The sequence below is a fragment of the Pinus tabuliformis genome, chromosome 7 (assembly GCF_031772625.1).
Source record: "Pinus tabuliformis cultivar Carrire ecotype Pingquan chromosome 7, CPIR1, whole genome shotgun sequence".
Taxonomy (NCBI): Eukaryota; Viridiplantae; Streptophyta; class Pinopsida; order Pinales; family Pinaceae; genus Pinus; species Pinus tabuliformis.
The window spans coordinates 1,691,343,904-1,691,362,679 of NC_142293.1; the positions used below are offsets into that span (position 1 = coordinate 1,691,343,904).

General features: G+C 39.8%; 1 protein-coding gene across 10 annotated transcripts in view; it reads left to right on the forward strand.

Moving 5' to 3' along the window:
* LOC149255020 (uncharacterized) overlaps positions 1–18,776 on the forward strand; it is a 451,815-nt gene that overhangs the window by 377,877 nt on the left and 55,162 nt on the right. For 8 of the 10 annotated variants that reach the window (XM_089460284.1, XM_089460289.1, XM_089460288.1 and 5 more), the window contains one exon: positions 2,506–2,609. In XM_089460284.1, the coding sequence (XP_089316410.1) occupies positions 2,506–2,609 (104 nt within the window). The remainder of the gene's footprint in view (positions 1–2,505; positions 2,610–18,776) is intronic. The other 2 variants (XR_016267201.1, XM_089460290.1) reach the window with 1 other exon arrangement.

Here is an 18,776-nt window from a genome sequence, read left to right on the forward strand (position 1 = left end):
CTTGTCAGTGGCAGGGGGAGCTTCAGCATCAGTGGGTGTTTCTAGCCTAACAGGGAGGTCAGTTGGGAGATCAGTTACTTACTTCTCAGTAACTAAGTCGCAAAGCAGCAGTGGGTAGCACGATGCAACATGATGAGAGGAGGTGCAATTCGGATGAAGTGTTGGAAGAAAGGACCAGTGGTAGCATGGATGCACAGGGAGTTGTCATACAGATGCAGCAGTGACAGTGGCAGAACCATGGGCATCAGTACAAGAGGCAGTAATGCTGAGGATGTTGGGCAGGAAGGCCTAGCATCACCACAGGTACCGATGTCAGACGATCAGGGTAATACTCAGTGAGGAGTTTTGCTAGAGCACAGTCCTCGCTAAGAGCGAGTGTTGATTTGGGGTAGCATCGGATGTGCTCTAGCCACAAAATTTAGTGGAGAGGTTGGGGCACATGAGATCTCCAATACCCAGAAAGGGTTTGGGTAGATTCTAAACAGTTCAGGAGATATTAAAATAATTAATATTTTTAATGGAGTCCCTAAGTCTAAACTTAGGGAAAATAAAATATTAATGTGTATTAATATGAATCTGTGTTAGAATGGTCGAAAAGACATCGATCAAGCCAGATCTAATATTAGTCGTTGATTAGAGACTTAATCTCGGCCGTTGAGATGTCAACAGGAAAAGTATAAGAGGAGGCTTGAGGGTCACTTGGAGAGCACACCAGATGATATGTCATTCTATTCTCTAGAGCGGGGTTTGCTAAGAGAGATAGAATCAGTGATCGGGAGAGCATCGGAGGGGCATTGAGTACAGAGAAACAGAGAAGGCAGAGATTGTGCCGGGAGAGCAGCGCAGCAGCCAAGGAGAGTGACACAGAGCCATCAAGGGCTTACATAGGGCCACGCAGGGGCAACCAAGTGTTGCGCAGAGCGCCAGAGGGGCCAACGTAGCTGACGCAGAGGCTCCCAGAGCTGACGCAGGGCCTCCTAGGGTTGACGCAGACCAAGGAAGGCTGATATAGGGCCAACGTTGGGCTAGGAGAGGCTGACGCAGTCTAGATTGGGTAGATGTTGGGGTTGCGGAGCAGTTTTATGCTGAGGAACTGCCGAAAGAATCTTTTCTGGGGTTTCAGCCAGGAGATTTCTCTCAAATTGTGAGGTATAGTTGCTAAGGAAATTCACTGTTGGGTAGGCCAGTTTCAACACCCAGATTGTACTCTGATATTGCTTAATAGGAAAACCCTCAAATAGCTGCACCGGTTTTCCTGCATTGGGCTTTTCCGGGGACATTGGTCCAAAAATAATGGTGTCATGTTGTGTGTTTGTTCTTGTTTCTTTTTGTTGCGGATCTGTAATATGTTGAGCATGCACTGGTGTTTATTTTCAGTATTTGCATTGTAAATAACTTGTTAAAGAAAAATAACAACTAGATAGGAATAAATCAAAAAAAGTGCATGAAGGGTTTCTAAACTATGTAGAGTTAGAAACTTCAATAGTTCCCAGATGGTCTAGATTTGCCTAGTGAGGCTTTGCACTAGGCCTGCTAGATTTTGCGATAACAAGGTCCTGCTACCTAACTCCAAGTGTCAAGATGGAAGTCAAAACTCAACCTGCTTGTGATATTTTCTTCTATCTTCTTAGTTGGTGGCAGTTTTGATATGACTCCAAGGAATGGATGGACTGTAACTGTTATTGTTTCATAGCCAAACGGATTATCTTTGTCCCTTTCATATATGGTGGGATTCTTAAATGTCTAGTCCTTTTCTGTTTTGGCTTGGTTATTATTGCCAGTTACAATCACTAGTTCCTTGGACCTGGTTTTGTCTCTAGTGGATATCAATTTAAGTTCTTGCAATTTCTTTTTTTCTTTCAAAATGTTGCTTTTCACTTCTCGAAATTGATGAGACATGTATGATTCAGCTCAGGATTGATTGAGAAGTTATCTAGATTGTAAGCTCTCCTAATTTGTATCTTTAATTTGTGAAAGTCATTGTTGAGCTAGAAAGATTCCATATATTTTTACATCAAGGAGGGAAGGCCCTTGGAGCATTGTGGCCCCTTTATACTCAGCTCCAGAGCATTGTATTTCATCTTTGACATTATGATAGTTGTGCGTAGATATTTTAGGCTAGCAGTGATGCTTGCTTTTATAGGAGTGACCTTTGCATTCCCAATAGGTATTGCCACTTATTTACCAAGCAGTCCCATTGACCTATTCTTCATTTTCTGGTTAATAAACTTATCTTATCTCTACAGATTTTTGAAAAGGGATTTGATTAATTTAAGCATTAGATTCATCTATGTTTTCTGAATTTTCTGTGTTGAATTCTGTCTCTCTTTTCCCAGTGCTCTGACAATCTACTAAAGCAACTGACATCTCATTCAGCTTGGCATAGTTTAGAATTGGAAGGAAAAAATGTAAATTTGCCAACTATTAAATGAATAGTGATTTTTGGGATATCTAAACATGGGCTATTTTTAGCACCTGAATATTTGTCCTTTTCATTTTTGACAGGCATGGAATGCATTTATAGCTTTTTGGACAGGTTCAGCCATTCGTATGGGAGCGCCTGTGTTCTTCACTTTGTTTTCTCTGCCCTTTTGGTTTGTTGGTATAGGGTATTGTTTCCTTCCCTTTCCTGTAATGTTTAAGCAAACAAGAGGTTGAATAGGTTTATCTCCAAATGCAAATCCTTTTGGACAAACACATGTAATACAAGTGCAATATGATTGTATGGATTGGTGCAAGCAGAAATCTTCCTAGGTATGGACTTTGTTGGCCTATGGCTACTGTTAGCACAAATTCTTGCATTGAAGGAAGATGAATAGTTCTATAACTCTGCAGTGAGAAATCAGCATAACGCATAGGATAATTTGGGTAAGCTGTCACCGACAAATCTTCTCTCTGTTTGGGCTGGTGCTTGCCGACCTCCGGGGGTGTCCCTAAGTGTTTATGTGCTGAATTTAACCTGTAAATGTGCAAAATAAATTGATGTAGCAGCACATAAACATGACCTTTAGCATGGAATCAAGTTGCCAAAAGAGGTTATGAGAATGATATCAAATTATGTGGCAGAAATTTCCCCTTTAGCATAAAAATGGTGACAGGAAAAAGAGGAGAGCACTTATAAATGACAAATATTATCAAGATACAAGGCTAAATAGACATCGAAGACAATACATGAATAAACTACAAAGTACCAACAAACTTCAAGAGCCAGAAAGAAGCATAGTCAAGCTTTATTTTGTATTAGCCAAAGGTTGATTACACCATAGAGACAAATACAGAACTAGTCCGATGATGTTCCCTGTACAAAGTAATAGAAACTATAATAGGAGAGAGGAAACATGAGAAAGTTATGCTACTGCCAACATGAAAAATCGAACCTTGAAACAAAAGTGTTAATTTTAGGTATGTTCTATGCTAGAGCAATTTATTTCAATTTTCACAGTTAGCTCAATATCTTTTCCAGATTAGCAATCACATCAGCGTTAAAGTAAACTACATATAGAACATAAATATAAATCGCAGAAGACAAGCCAAGACAAGAGGACACAAGATGTGGCGCTACCCAGGGACAAACCCCAATGTGGAGAAACTCTTGATCAATTCTTTTTATATGTTCTTCAATAGTTCAGCAGAGAGAGAGAGATAGTACATATACATCAGAAGTCAACACTTTGACTTGACTAGATAAGAGCAGAGATCTTCACCATGAAGATGACACAATGCAGTTATACACCTGACACCAAGGACTGCAGCTCGGAGAGCAGCCTTCAATCTTCAACTGATTTGCAGCATAAGGTCCTTCAAGGTGAGACCCTTACATCATCATGCTGCTCCTTGTCAGTTGAACCAACCCATGACACTAGCTCTGTCCATCTTATATTACAGCAGCATTAAACAGTCCTCTAATGGCTTCAGCAGCATGACAGCTCCATATATATTATGCTAATGATCTGAGCACTTAAATACTCATATGAAATATTGACTGTGGTGTTATGGCCTGCGGCCTAACACACAGTCTTCCTCTGCTGCTCACTAGGAAGTCTGTACCTTCATACGGTCAGCTCTTCAATCTGCCTTCTATTAATGACGAAGTTCCACCAATGTCACTGAACATAGGCCTATATTAATCTGCCCTCTAACAGTCCCCTTTGCTGCTCCAAAGGTTTCCAACCAAGGTCTTCAACACAGTGATTTCTCTCATAGAATTTACTGTTCATAATCTTCATCAAGTTCACACCCCTTTCTCCATCCAAGTGACTGTACTATTATCAACACAGTTCTAACATATGCTGTCTTGCTGGACAGACTTCAACGCAGTGTTGATAATATCGGTATCGGGAAAATATCGGCGAGGGTCCAGAAAATATCTTATCGGCAATATCGGCGAAAATATCAGCAAATATCGGCAAGCATAAAAAATGCATAATATATTCATTTTTTTCAGATTTTTAAACATATAAAGCAATAACAACATGAAATAAACACATTGGCACATAAATATGAAGAAAACATTGATATATATGATGTCAAATAGAAATGATACATCAAAGGCGATACCAAACCCTGTTGATCCTTGATAATTGTCCATTCAAGGACTCAAATGTGGAGAACCAATACAAAATAACATCACATATATAAAAGTATCTCATCATCATGAGTTATATGTAGCATAACAAATAAAACTAGCAACTATCTATCTGAAATCACTGCCCTCTCCCCCTTTTATGGGAAAACATGATGGGCTGTTTGCCAGGCTTGCCCCTAGTAGTAGGAGGCCCTGACCCTGCCTCTGCACCTAATGTCAAATAATGAGTGCTAGGTATGGGGCTATGCTCTCCTATATCTATAGCAGATGGTGTTGATGCTGATGCTCCCGCAATGTCCTCCTCCTCCTCCTGCTCCTCCTCTGAGTGCTGCTGCTCCTCTGACTCCGAGTCCTCCTCTTGCTGCCCCTGCTCTAATGGATCATCTGCCACTGGCTCTAACCATGAAGGTGACTCCTCCAAGAGGGGCTCCTCAGACTCCACCCTCCACGGAGACAATACATCAATATTGTCTAAGCTAAGTCACATGACACGAGGACACGAGACACGGAGGACACGTAAATACAAGTATTCAATACGAAACGCAACGACCTGAAAACAAGACACGGGGGACACATTATATATATATATATATATATATATATATATACCGAAATATAGTTTTTTATCCATATTAAATTGCAGGTTGCAGCTTATCTAATCGAATTAAAATATAATTACTTCTCAAAGTTCATAGTTCACTTTAAAAAAATAAATAGAATCAAAATTTACTATTTAGAAATTAGAATGTGATATGCTTGGTCTTGATTCTTGAATATTCAATGTTCATTGTTCATGTACAACTTACAAGCACATAAGAAAATAACTAAAGTCTAATCCTATTGATTTCCTCTGCCCCTCTTGCGAGAAAATGCCACAGCTTTCCCTTTCCCTTTAGATGTAGATGCTGGTGCTGGTGGAGATGGCAGTGGAGTTTGCTATGCTCTAGAAGCTGAAGAACTAGAAGTAGGAGCTATAGGAGGTAACCACGTTCTCTACTGGTGGCAGGGGTAGCTTGGGCAGGTGGTGTCACCTGGAAACATTACAATCTCCCAATCCTGAAATCCTAAAAAACTGATAAGTCTGCTGCATTTTGAATGAAATCTAAAATTCTACTTTCTCCATATGAAATCCAATGAGGCCGGAACCACTCTCAAACATCCTGAGTCATTTCATGGTAATGTTAAAAATTTAAGTAAAAGGATGAAAATGAAGATTAAGGAGAATGTCACTTTTACTTTAAGAATTTAACATTACCATGAATAGCATATCAATACTAGGGCCTAGAACGCTCAAACCCTCCTTGGCAGCAACCACATAGCTCTCCCCTTCCTTCTCCAGCAATCAAAAATGAAAATGATATGAAAAAAAACCAAAATTGGATTTTTATAGGCCATGCGGAAAAATTTTACAGTCACTGGGCGATATTTTCGATCACTGCGCGATATTTTCGATCATCGCGCGATATTTTCGGAAATATCGGCGATATTTCGGAAATATCGCGATATAAAATATCGCCGAAAATATCGCGATATTTTGTCGGCGATATTTCGGCTCGCCAAAAATATCGCGATATTTCCGAATATCGCCGATATTTCGGCGATATTATCAACACTGCTTCAACGTATACCCCTCAACACTCTTCTCCATGTCATACAAGCCACTATCAGACCTTCCTCATCTGCCTGAAGCTTGACATTGTTGCTGTCCAAATCTGAGGTCATATTAGGCATCTTTTAGCTGAGAAAAGACTCCTCCATGGTTGTGGCTGGGGCATGCTTGAATAGTCTTCTTTTTTACTGTGTTAAGGGCTCCCCTTTCTAGTGTATATTTGTTGCATTGAACTCTCATTGACTGCCTTTGAGGACTGCGGTTAGGGCAGCATAGAGGCCTCTTGAGATAGCGTATTAGAGGACTGTGTCTAGGGAGATAATGCCTCCTATTTCCAGCATATAAGAGTCTTCTTAAATTGCGGATGTAGGGCAACATCTTAGTGCAGAATAAGGCCAGCAGTTAGGGCATATATTGTTAAATTGGCAACTAGGGCCAAACTCCATGTGGGTCATCTTATTCATGGCTGATAATATGTTTGTTAGATTCCTCTCGTCGAGAGGTGTAGGATTGATCTAAAGATCATCCAATCCCGATAAGTATTTATGGAGATATGAATTTACTTTGATTATGGAATTATTATCTAGCCGACCTACAACTCATGTAGGCTCAGAAGCCCAACAGTCGCATCTATTCAAACACCAACAGTTATGTATAAATACAGGAGGATTTTTCCTCATTTTCACTCACTCATCTCATCACATCTCTTTCTCTCTCTTGCATAGAAAAGAGGCTCTTCTTTACTGCATAAAAAAGAGACCTTTCTCACACATGTGGAGCAGTTGCAAATTTTAGGGCAGCAACTGCAGAAGTGAAGTTTGACCTGTGTGGACTAGAAGATCTCCTCATCATAACTGCGCTGTAGGTCCATCTGGATCTCCTCTGAAGGCCGCAACTTTTGGTGGTGGAATCAAGCCGATCCGACGGTCGGTTTGCGAGATATCGATTGCCCTAGTTTGAAGGAAGCTGCTGAAACTGAAGCTGCAACTGCAGATCCAAACTTTGACCAGCGTGGACCATCAAACCTCCTCTTCTGAACTGCGTTGTAGGTTCATCTGGACCTCCTCTGAAGGCCGTACATTTTGGTGGTGGAATCGAGCCGATCCGATGGTCGGTTTGTGAGATATTGTCTGCCCTAGTTTGGGACTGATCTAGGGTTTGCTGCTGCAAATGTAAATCTGATTTATGTACTATTTCTCTCTGCTGGATTATTGAAGATAAAGGAAGATTTGATCAAAGGGTTTACCCAATATTTATATTGGGGTTTATCCCTGGCTAGCCGCCAAATCTTGTGTCTCTTGTCTTGGCTTGTTTTCTGTCGATCGTTTAATGTTCTATCTACACTTTACTTTATGCATATGTGATTGCTAATCTGTGGATAATAATAATAAAAGAAGTAAACTGCTATATGCATAGAACATACCATAACTTAACATATATGGACTGTGACTAGGGCACGGACATAACTGTGGCTAGGGCTCTTTTGATCAGTGTATAGGTCTCTCTCCTTAGGGCTACGTATAGGTTCCTTTTAGGACAGCGGATAGGGTCTCTTCTAGACCAGCAATTAGATCTTTCCTTGCTGTGTTATGTAGGCTTCCTTCACCATTCTAGATCTCCCTTCATTTTTGCGTCTAGGGCTTCTTCATTAGGGCAGCGTAGATCTCTATTAGGGCAACGTAGATCCTTTCTCCATCAAGGCAGCATATCCCTTAGAATCTCTCCTCCTACTAAAACTCAAAGACAAGTAGAGAGGAAGAGAACCCAAGTGAGTGTGTAGAAATGACTTGAAGGCCACCTCTATTTATACTAAAACATTGATCACAAGTGGGGTTTGTTTGGTTGCTGGCTGACCCTGACAAATTGCCCCATAACACAAATAAATTCATGTCTCCATGAATACTTATCGGAATCGGATGATCTTTAGATCAATGTTACACCTCTCGATGAGAGGGATCCAAAAAAAATATCAGTTGCCATTAATAAGATGACCCACATGGAGTTTGGCCCTAGTTGCCAATTTTAACAAAAAGAGACCTCCTTTTATGAAAACTGGAGTCGAATTAGCAATGCAAGAGCCAGTGTGCATTGATTAGTTGAGTCTAGTTCCCGCCTCATGTGCTTTGTTAATCTGAAGATGTCTATGGTTAACTAGATTAAGTGCATGATCTAAGTGGAGATATCATTTGTCTGACTAATGATGGAATAAGGTGAAGTAGTAAGGTGTTGTGGTTAACTAGCCATGTACATAAGTGAATTGAGGATAGAGTGGAGAGAGAATAGCCATGTGCTCTGTTGGCTAGGTGAGAGGTTGAGTGAAGTAAAACATGCAAACTAGTTTCTCTCCTCACATGCACTTTAGTTAATTGGTGATGAAATAGGATAAGGCAGTCATGCACATGATTAAGTGAGAACTCTTCGAGTCCAACTGAGGTAGAACTTGAGGGAACAAGGCATGCACTCAATCTAGTGAAGATACTTTGGGTCTAAGTGATGTGAAATGGAGAGAGGTGTGAAAATTCCTTGAACTGTAGCAACTGGAAATTATTCTTCTAACTTTAACAGATTATTTGCCTTTTATTAAATTATTAATGGCAAATAGAAAATAATTCACACTGTAATTCTTCACCAATAAAAATACGTTGCGGAAATAAAAATAAGAACCAAGAAATAGATGCGCACACACAATGAAATGACATCGTTATTTTTGGACAATTGTCACTAGAAAAACCCGAAGGGAAAACTGGTGCAGTAGGTGAGGGTTTTATTATTATGCAACAATTTGAGAGAATAATTACAACTAGTTGCCTAATTGGCATGTAATACACTGGCTAAATATATTTGAGACACCCTAGTCTCCTCTGCAACTGATTCGGCCTCTCTCTGGGCAACTCACACCCTTATCTGGAATCCTCACTTCCTCCAGAAATGTGCATCGCTGCCCAGAATAATTTCACATAGCCTCAAAACTACCTCTAACTGAGATGTCCTACCTCCCTTTGCCTCTAGAAAGAATTCACTTTGCCTCCGGGACATTGATCCGACACTTGGCAACTGAAGCGCATGTCTTTCGGCAACTCGCACTGAGGTTTCTAGCTATTTGCACTAGCTATAGAGGCTCTCTCTGTAGATAATTCGACCTCCCTTCTCCTGTCTCTGCTATATTGGAAAAACACTGGGAATCTATTTGGAATCCTTCTCCTCCGAAATCTTTGTTTCTTCCTCTCTTTGATGCTCTTTCCCTGGCTCAAATTGCACCCTCATTGAATACTATGGACTGTGGAATTCGTTATGCCTTGCTCACAAACTGTAAACTATGCCCTTCTCCAACCCCATCGACTTGGTCTTAAAATCTCTCACTGGAGCATCAATGACCAAGATCTAATCATGATCGATAGCTCAGATCATCTTAGACTTTGTCAAGTAACTTTTCTGGAAGTCTCTAGAGAAAAATGAATTTCTTCAATTAAGGCCCATTAATTAATCAATTTTCCTAAGTTAGACTTAGGAACTTTTTAATTATTGATCAAGAAATTTAATTGAGAGCTTTCTATGTGTTTTCTCTCGAAACCTTTTATTGGTTTTGGATATCTCGTGTTCCTTATCCTCTCTAACACCTTAGAGACTATAACACTTTTTTGATGCTACCATATCTATCAAAAACTAACACCCCCTCTTAGAGTGGATGATGTTCTCCACACTCCACTATCCCTTCTGCTTATCTCTCCTAATGAACAACCTGTAGCTGGACTGTCACACGGTGTTGATATCCAACATCTATTGCACCTCCTTTCTTCACATCTAAGCTAATCTGACTCCTTGTCACTGGAAATCACTGTGAAGAATTCAATCTAGAAAACATTGTCCATCATGCTACTGCGCATACTCCGATTCACCTACAACTAACTATAGTTGAATTAATCTTTGATCTCAGACTATTGGTACCCCTATGTTGTTGCTACCACTACATCTATGTGTACTGACCACCTCAAAACCTAAATATATAAGCTTCCATAGGGTATCTCTCTCTGAAGCTAGACTCCCTCTCAGTCTCGATCTCCCACCAAAAACAACTGGGAAATCTCTCTGGCTAGAATTGAACCTGCTAACTATAACTGGCCAATTCACACTGCCTGTGTCATTGCAACTAGCTCCGCAATTGTCTCTTGACGTGTCTGACTGCTCTTAGCTGGCTCAACAACAGTCTCTCAAGTAACAAACTACATCTGGTTATGGCTTTGCAACTCTCTCAAGAATCTAGCTACGCCTCCTTGGATTTGCACTATCTCTCGAGTATCTGATTACGCCCTGCTAACATGGAGCTCGTGTACCTCCCATATCACGATTGTTGCTCTTGCTACTTTACTATTGTGGGCTCCCGTACCAAAGGTACGAATCCATGTGAAGAATATAGAGCAAAAAGATTTGATGTAGACTACTTGTCGCTCTTCCATGGATCCTGCCCATACTAGTCATCTGTTAGCATCATGTTCATCCTTCGTCTAGAGGTATTGTTGTTGTCAATGTGAATTCCTCCAATTTAGAGGTCAACTCATCGATCTATACCGAAGTTGTTGTCTACTTCCCTTGTCCTTCTTCCTCTTTGGACACTGTGTGACATACTGACCAAATTCAACACATTCAAAGCACTTGACCTTCGACAGGTCCTTCTTCTTCTTCTCTCCATTTGAGTCTTGTCCCTGACTAGGACACTTCTTCGTCTTTCCCTTTCCTGCAAGGGCAACGTGTTGGAAAATCGAGAGGCTTGTAGTTTAACCTGCTAAGGAATTTCCTCTTCGACTACTCTTATCTTGGATGCCCTACCTCATCCTCAAGAGTATCAGAATCAATCTCAGATGCTTACCCAATCCTCCATTCTTTCTTCACACTATGAAGAAACAAATGATGTGTCTATCTCTCCTCATGGCCTTCACTAAGACTTATTGTTGTTGTGCATGACACATTAATTAGAGAACCATATCTGTCACTCCCTCTTAACCAAGGAGGACCAACTCATTCCTATAAAAGGAATATACCAGCTCCTTCTTAACCAGGGACTTGCCCAAGTTCCCTCTCAACTAGGGACTTGTTTTCAACAACATCTCTTAGGTGGAGATCATGGTACTATCAGCTACAAGAAGAGCTCCTCCTTTCAATTTCATGAACTTCATCACCTTTATTATGTAGCCTTCATCTTCTAGGTTTTTCTTGTATGGCATCAACCATCCATCACTTTCCTTTAATGAATCAATAGTCATGTCATCCTTCTTTTCATCAAAAAGTGCTCTTCTAGTCCATATATGGCTTTCCTTCATACAACTACCTCTTCCAAGTCATGTTTCTTTTAGGATATTTCATTCAATCACATGAGTGCTAGTTATAGGTGACATCTACAACTCTCTTTCGGTAGCCATGTTTCAACCCAAACCAGATGTTGTTCAAAAATAAAAAATGAACATCAAATCAAAGTTACCTTTTATGACGGCCTTTCATCATGACATTTTCTTTATGCAACATCAACATCCTGCACATTCATAAACATGTCTCCAAGATTTCCAATGTCAAGGGTCTTCTTCTTTTTCAGACTTTATCAAGGTCTTCATACCTTCCCCATGGAGATGCCATACCAGATCCTTCGAGTCATCATATATTGATTCCTTATATTATGTGACCATAGTTGCAACTTTTCATGAATCCTTCTTCCTTTCCTCACATATTGCACCCCACGAACTTCTAGGCGTAGTTCCTTCATCTTGTCAACCACCTCATATCCCATATGAGAACATATTATGTTGGCATCATCTCATCAATATATGAACTAGGGCATATGCCTTCATGCATCTTTCTAAAGGAAGACATCCTTCTTCTTTATCATGCTTATGAGATAGAGCATTCAACCATACTATCTGCAACTATATGATGACATGACTTAATCTATCAAATACATGCATACATACCTCTTTTCTTCTTTTGGTCATCTAGACTTCCTTCGACAACTTCCTTTCCTTGCTTGAAAGTACTTCAACCATGTTGCACTCCTATGTCATCATACCATCATCCTTCTAAACAATGGATCCCACACAAGGTGGAATGATCAACGAGACACTTGCTTCTTCCAAGTAGAGGTGAACCTTCTAATGAAGATTCCAACAGAGGATCTTGATTATCCTCATCTTGCAAATGCTCCTTTCTATAGATGATGATGTATGATGAATTCCTTTTATCTTCTATCATGCTAGATTACTTTCTTTTAACCATATGCACTACTTATGCTTACAATGTGGTTACGAAGAGCTATTTCCTTTATACGATGACTGCTACATCCATGTAGACTTCTATTTCAGCTATTTTTTCAAGCTTCTCTAATGATTTCATGAGCTCTTGATTTTGCTTCAATCATATGCTTCTAATATGATGCCATCTTCTACTAAGATGCATCTTGTTATAATGCTTCTCATCTTCACTGCCATGGTAGAGGTCTTTTCACCTCCTACGTCTCCTTGCTATGCATCTGAGAAACCTTAATAGTGAAGATCTATCCCTTTGTATTTCTTCTCATCAGGTTCTTCCATTTCTTCAGTTATATGGGCTTCATTCCTATCTTTCCTTTTCTTGTTGTCCTTCTTGAATTTAGGACAATTTCTCTTGAAATGCCCATATTCCTGACATCCATAGCATTGGATTTTTGACTTATCAATCTTCTTCTTTTTCTGAGGACCAAACTTTCCAAACTTTCCTTTTCTCTTTGCCATGGCAGCAAATGCTTGAACTTGCTCGCTTGATCCTACATCGCTTTTTGCCTTCAACCTGGTTTCTTGAATCTTACACAATGACCAGAGCTCACTGAATAGGGTAGCTTCTTTCTTTCCATAGATGCTTGATACGAAGTCGCCCCATTCTTCCGGTAGTGCATTGCGCACAACTGTGGTCATTTCTTTATCGGAGATTATTTCCCCTAGCTCTTGTAGTTGGTCTCTTATTTGTGACACCCTCATAAAGTATGAGGATATTCCTTCTTCCTTTGATACCTTCATCTTGTATAGCTCAGTTCTGAGAGATATCACTTCTCCTGCAATGTTTATGGAAAACAGTTCTACTAGCTTATCATATATTTCTTTTGATGTCTCCAACTTTGCTACATAAGGAATGAGGGGATCCTTGATAGATTCTATAAGAATCCTTTGAGCCTGTATTTCCCCTTTCATATACTTTGATAATGCTTGAGCTTTCTCTTCAGATGGTTTGGATACTTTACCATTGACATGACTAATAACTTCATTCTCTATGAGGATCAATTTTGTCCTCTTTTTCCATGCAAGGAAGTTCGATGACCCAACTAGTGTGTTTCTCTCCTTGCCAATTGAAGTTGTTTTGATAGATTCAGACATAGAAATAAAGATACTTACTTGTCAAGTGAAGACACTCCTAGATGATGAAATCTTCAACTTGATGCCTTTCTTGATGATGATGATAATTAAAGATGTCTTCTTGATGAAGATGTCTTCCTTCAAGTATGCTTTGAAAAGTGATCCTTTCTTCAATGAGAGGGAGATCACCTTGATGTCTTTGATGATGATGGCAGCGCTTCTTCTTGCTTCCTTGAAGTGGAGATTTCAATATGCTTTAGATGTTTAGTCCCTTCTTTGAGTGGAGGTAGGGTCTTCAAAGTCTTCTTTGTGATGATGTGTGAGCTTCTCAAGAATGCTTCAAGAGTAAAAACCCTTATTTGAATGAGCTAGGGTTTTGAGGCCTTCTTAACTCTTTCCTTCAAGATGATGTGAAGAATAGACCTTCTTGATGATATGATGTCCTCTTTAATGTCTATTACTTTCTTGATACTCCTTTTGATGATCCTTCTTCAAGCTGCCTTTCCTTGATGTGGACACCTTGGCTCTGAAATCATGTTGAGAAATCTAGGGCAGTGAGATTAGGTGATTTCTCTTACTTTGATAATTGCTTGTGATGTATTACTCCTTAACTTGATTATCTTCTTTTTTCACTTGATTATAGTTAGTGTTCTTATCATCAAACAAGTACCAAACAATAAATAATAATGAGATAAGAGGACACAAGATATATGCGATCAGCCAGGGCCAAAACTTCTCCTCTTGAGAGGAAAACCCACAAGAACTCTTCTTTTCTTATAGAACTTCAATTGATGAATTCCATGACATATGACCCTTGACTAAAACCCCTCCAAGACCAAGTCAAACCTTTCCTCTTTCTTGCCAAGTCAAACCAAGTCAACCTTGCCTTGATGTTGCTGCAACTTCTTCTCCGTACTCAACTTCAGCCCTGCAACACTAGACCACAACTTTGGCCTCTCTTCCTGCAATTCTTGGCCTACCTACAACTTTTCTGCAACCTTCGCACGTGTGATAGGTATGGGGCAATTTGAGTCCTTTTACTCCTTCACTTGACTAGGCTTCTTCTCCTTAAGATCTCGGCCTGCAATTTAGACTATCTTGACACCAATTTTTGGCTCCTTGGTATGACTGCAATTTGGTCTTACTTCAGCAATGGATGCCCTAGTTTTTCGCACGTGTGGAAGGAGTTATAGCCCAGAAACAATCCTTGAAACTTTGCTTTCCCTTTCCTTTGTTTCTCCTTTCCTTTGCTGGTTATTCTTCTTTCTTCTTGTGCTTCCACGAGTTCCTTGGATGATCTTCTTTGCAAATGAGGTCGAGTCCTTTATATAGGCTTCTTGTCACATCTTGTAGGTCGACTTGTCATTGTCCCTAGGCCGACTTGTCACTTGATAAGGCCAACTTGTTGTTTGCACATTTGACAAGGTCTTAGAGGGTCTTTCACTCATAAAATTTTCTTTACAATATGTAACATGCCCAAATGGGTCTTCCATACATGAAAATGACTCAATTGACTTGTAGACTCAATGACAAGCCCTAGAAGTGCTCAATCGGTGCTTGACCTAAAAATAAATTTCCCATGAGCATGAAACCCATGCCTCAAAAATGACAATAATAAACTTATTTTTCTCTTTACATTAAATGCATAAATCATGATTACATATGTCATTATGAAGATCGAACCTAGTTACATATTTCAACACTCCCTCTTAACTAGGGAGGTATTCATATTCCATACAAGGTACATGCACATTCTCAAAGTGAAGAATTCTCATAAGGAGTCATATTGGCAAGCCATCTCATAAGCTATCAATTCAACTTATCTCTTTGCATCATACCAACCAACATTGTCACTTAGCAAGGCCTTGACTAAAAGCTCTATCTCTCCACATGATGAGAGCAGAATGCTAGCGAGACCAATCACTGATAGACACCATCATCATTGTCTCTCAAGGCACATACCCCACTAGGGTGTTCACAGAGTATGTCCTTTTAGGACAATTCCTATCTTGGAATAACACATCCTTAAGTAATTTCCTCTTCAACTACTCTTATCTTGGATGCCCTAACTCATCCTCAAAGAGTATCAGAATCAATCTCATATTCTTACCCAATCCTCCATTCTTTCTTTACACTATGAAGACAAGAATGATGTGTCTACCTCAGTCCTCTCCTCATGGCCTTCACTAAGACTTACGGTTGTTAGTCCTGGTCTAGTGCATGACACATGAATTAGAGAACCATATTTGTCATTCTCTCTTAACCAAGGAGGACCAACTCATTCCTATAAAAGGAATATACCAAGCTCCCTCTTAACCAGGGACTTACCCAAGTTCCCTCTCAACTAAGGACTTGTTTTCAACAACAACTCTTTGGTGGAGGTCATGGTACTATCAACTGTTAGAAGAGCTCCTCCTTTCGATGTCATGAACTTCATCTTCTTTATTATGGAGCCTTCATCTTCTAGGTTTTCTTTGTAGGGCATTGACCATCCATCACTTTCCTTCAATAAACCAATAGTCATGTCATCCTTCTTTTCATCGGAAAGTGATCTTCTAGTCCACATCTAGATTTCCTTCATACAAATACCTCTTCCAAGTCATGTTTCTTTTAGGATCTTTCATTTAATCACATGAGTGCTAGTTGTAGGTGACATCTACAACTCTCTTTTGGTAGCCCTATTTCAACCCAAACCATATGTTGTTCAAAAATAAAAAATGAGCATCAAATCAAAGTTACCTTTTATGATGGTCTTTCATCATGACATTTGCTTTGTGCAACAACAACATCTCGCACATTCATAAACATATCTCGAAGATTTCCAATGTCAAGGTTTTCTTCTTTTTCAGACTTTATCAAGGTCTTCATACCTTCCCCATGGAGATGCCCATATCCTTCTAGTCATTGAATGTTGATTCCTTATCTAATGTTACCATTGTGAAAATTTCAAAACTGAAATCCTATTGCAGCAACTGGGATTAATTTTCTAATTGTTAATTAAGTTAACAATTTATTTGCTACGACAGATTCCAAATTAATTACACCGCAACCTTCACAAATAAAACTATAGAAATAAATAGCGCTGGAAACTGAGAAAATACTAGCACACACACAATAAATATGACACCATTGTTTTTGGACAAAGGTCCCTGTAAAACCCCAACTTGGGAAAACTGGTGCAGCAGCATAAGGTTTTTATTATTATGCAACAGTGCAATTCCGAGTAAAATATGTGGATGCCGAATTGGAAATTCAAACAGCAAGAAAATTTGACCAAAATTATTTAAGGGAATTTCCCTTCTTCCACAAGAAACCCCGACACAATGTTCCTTCAGAAAATTCATCCTCTTGGACCCTTTGCGCGGTGCTTGCACAGACCCTTGGACGTCTAAGCCCAGAGCTGGCTCTTATGAAATTGTTCTTCTTGTCTCTGCTAAGAAAATTGATTCTCCAGCCCTCTAGAAGACTTTCCTAGCCTCTGGAAGCTTAATCAATTTTTCCTCTAGGCAAATCGAAAATCTGTTCTGAAGCAATTGCGTAGTCCTCTGCGCTGCCTCTCCAGATCTAGAAAACTTCCGCCGGATCATTATCTCTACCCCTCATTGTCTTTGCTTCCTCATTGAAGCTCGAACTCTCTAGCAACTAACTGTTGCTACTCTGGAAAATCGAATTCTCCAAGTGACTAGTGTATTCTCCATCACCACATTGATCCCTTCTTATATCTTCCTGTTGGGACTCCAACGACCAAGATTAAATCTTAATTGATGGCTCAACTCATTTTTGGATCAATCCCTGTGAGTTTCTAGACTATTCTCACCTTGACTTAATTAATTCTGATTAATTAACCAGTTTTCCTAAGTTTAGACTTACGAAACATTAAAAAATAGGGTAATAATCTAATTAAGTCATCTTGAGGTGGAATTTCTAGAAACGATTTATGGGCTTTGGAGATCTCATGCATTCTAGCCCCTTCACCAAATTTCGTAACTAAAACACATCTGATGCTACAGAAACTCACACTCCCTCTTAGCGAGGATTGTGTTCTCTCTAGTGTTGCACATCTTGCCACAACACCCTGTCTCTGTATTGACTCCTGTCACGCTGCTGATGTCTGGCCATACTGCCCACCAACCACTGTGCAACTTTGATGTTGCTTTTGTGTTGCTGCTGACACAGCCATATTGCTGCCAACACATCATCTGCACTACAACTCCCTCTCATCTGCTGTTGTTGCAACTACAACTACTGCAACTGAGAAGCATCCAAAATATTGAATCATATGTATTCAATATGATGCATTTGTCTCCTGAGTCATGATTGCTACTAGCCTTTGCACTGTCACTAAAGAATCTGTGTTGGTGCTAACTGTGCACTGAGCCACTTGTTGATCAGTGATTGTCACTGATGTCAACCCAAGCAGCACTAGGGGCTAGCCTAATCTTGCATGGGCATTTTGATTTGACAACTTACTCTATTCTGAGTCAAGGATCTTCTAGATGGATTCTACTCGTCGAGACGTTTCCGTTGATATATGGCACACTAAGTAATTCTTCACGGTTTGAGAGATATTCATGTTTAAAGTTAGTAACCCCAGTTAGTGGGCTAAAACCCTATGGGTTTGTGGCATGACACTCATAATTGGTTGTGGGTTATTGAATATTCAATAATTAATAAAAAGAATTTGCTCCTAAAATCCCTCCAACGTTCACTTGTTGAGGACCCTCTCAACTCAAGACATTCATATAAATAATGACCCTCATATCCTCCTCTAGTAGGGATTTTGTGGCTTCAAACAGGCCATCGTGGCATTTTCGCTATAAATTTTATTCTGCGAAGCTTCAAAAGCTGAATTTAAAACCCATTTGAGCCGAAATCTTGATGAACCTCATGATCGAATTTCAGATCTTCGTTCGCTATATTTTCAGAGATATGATCTGAGGAAGTTAGGATTTTTGCAGGCTCCCGAATTCCATGTCAAATAGGGGACGTTGGGAAAATCGTCATAACTTTCTCTCTGAGCATTGGATTCAAATTTTGTAAATTGTCACAGAAAGAGGACGGGCTGTAGTTTTTTAGTAGTGTTTTCAAGGCCGAAGGTCGCAACAGTGACACATGGCACTTTGTACAAGTTCTCTCTATTGAACCAATCTATAATCAGGTCATTGTGGGATATTGGGCATAACTCTTTCTTGAAGAATCCAATCTTGATCAAACC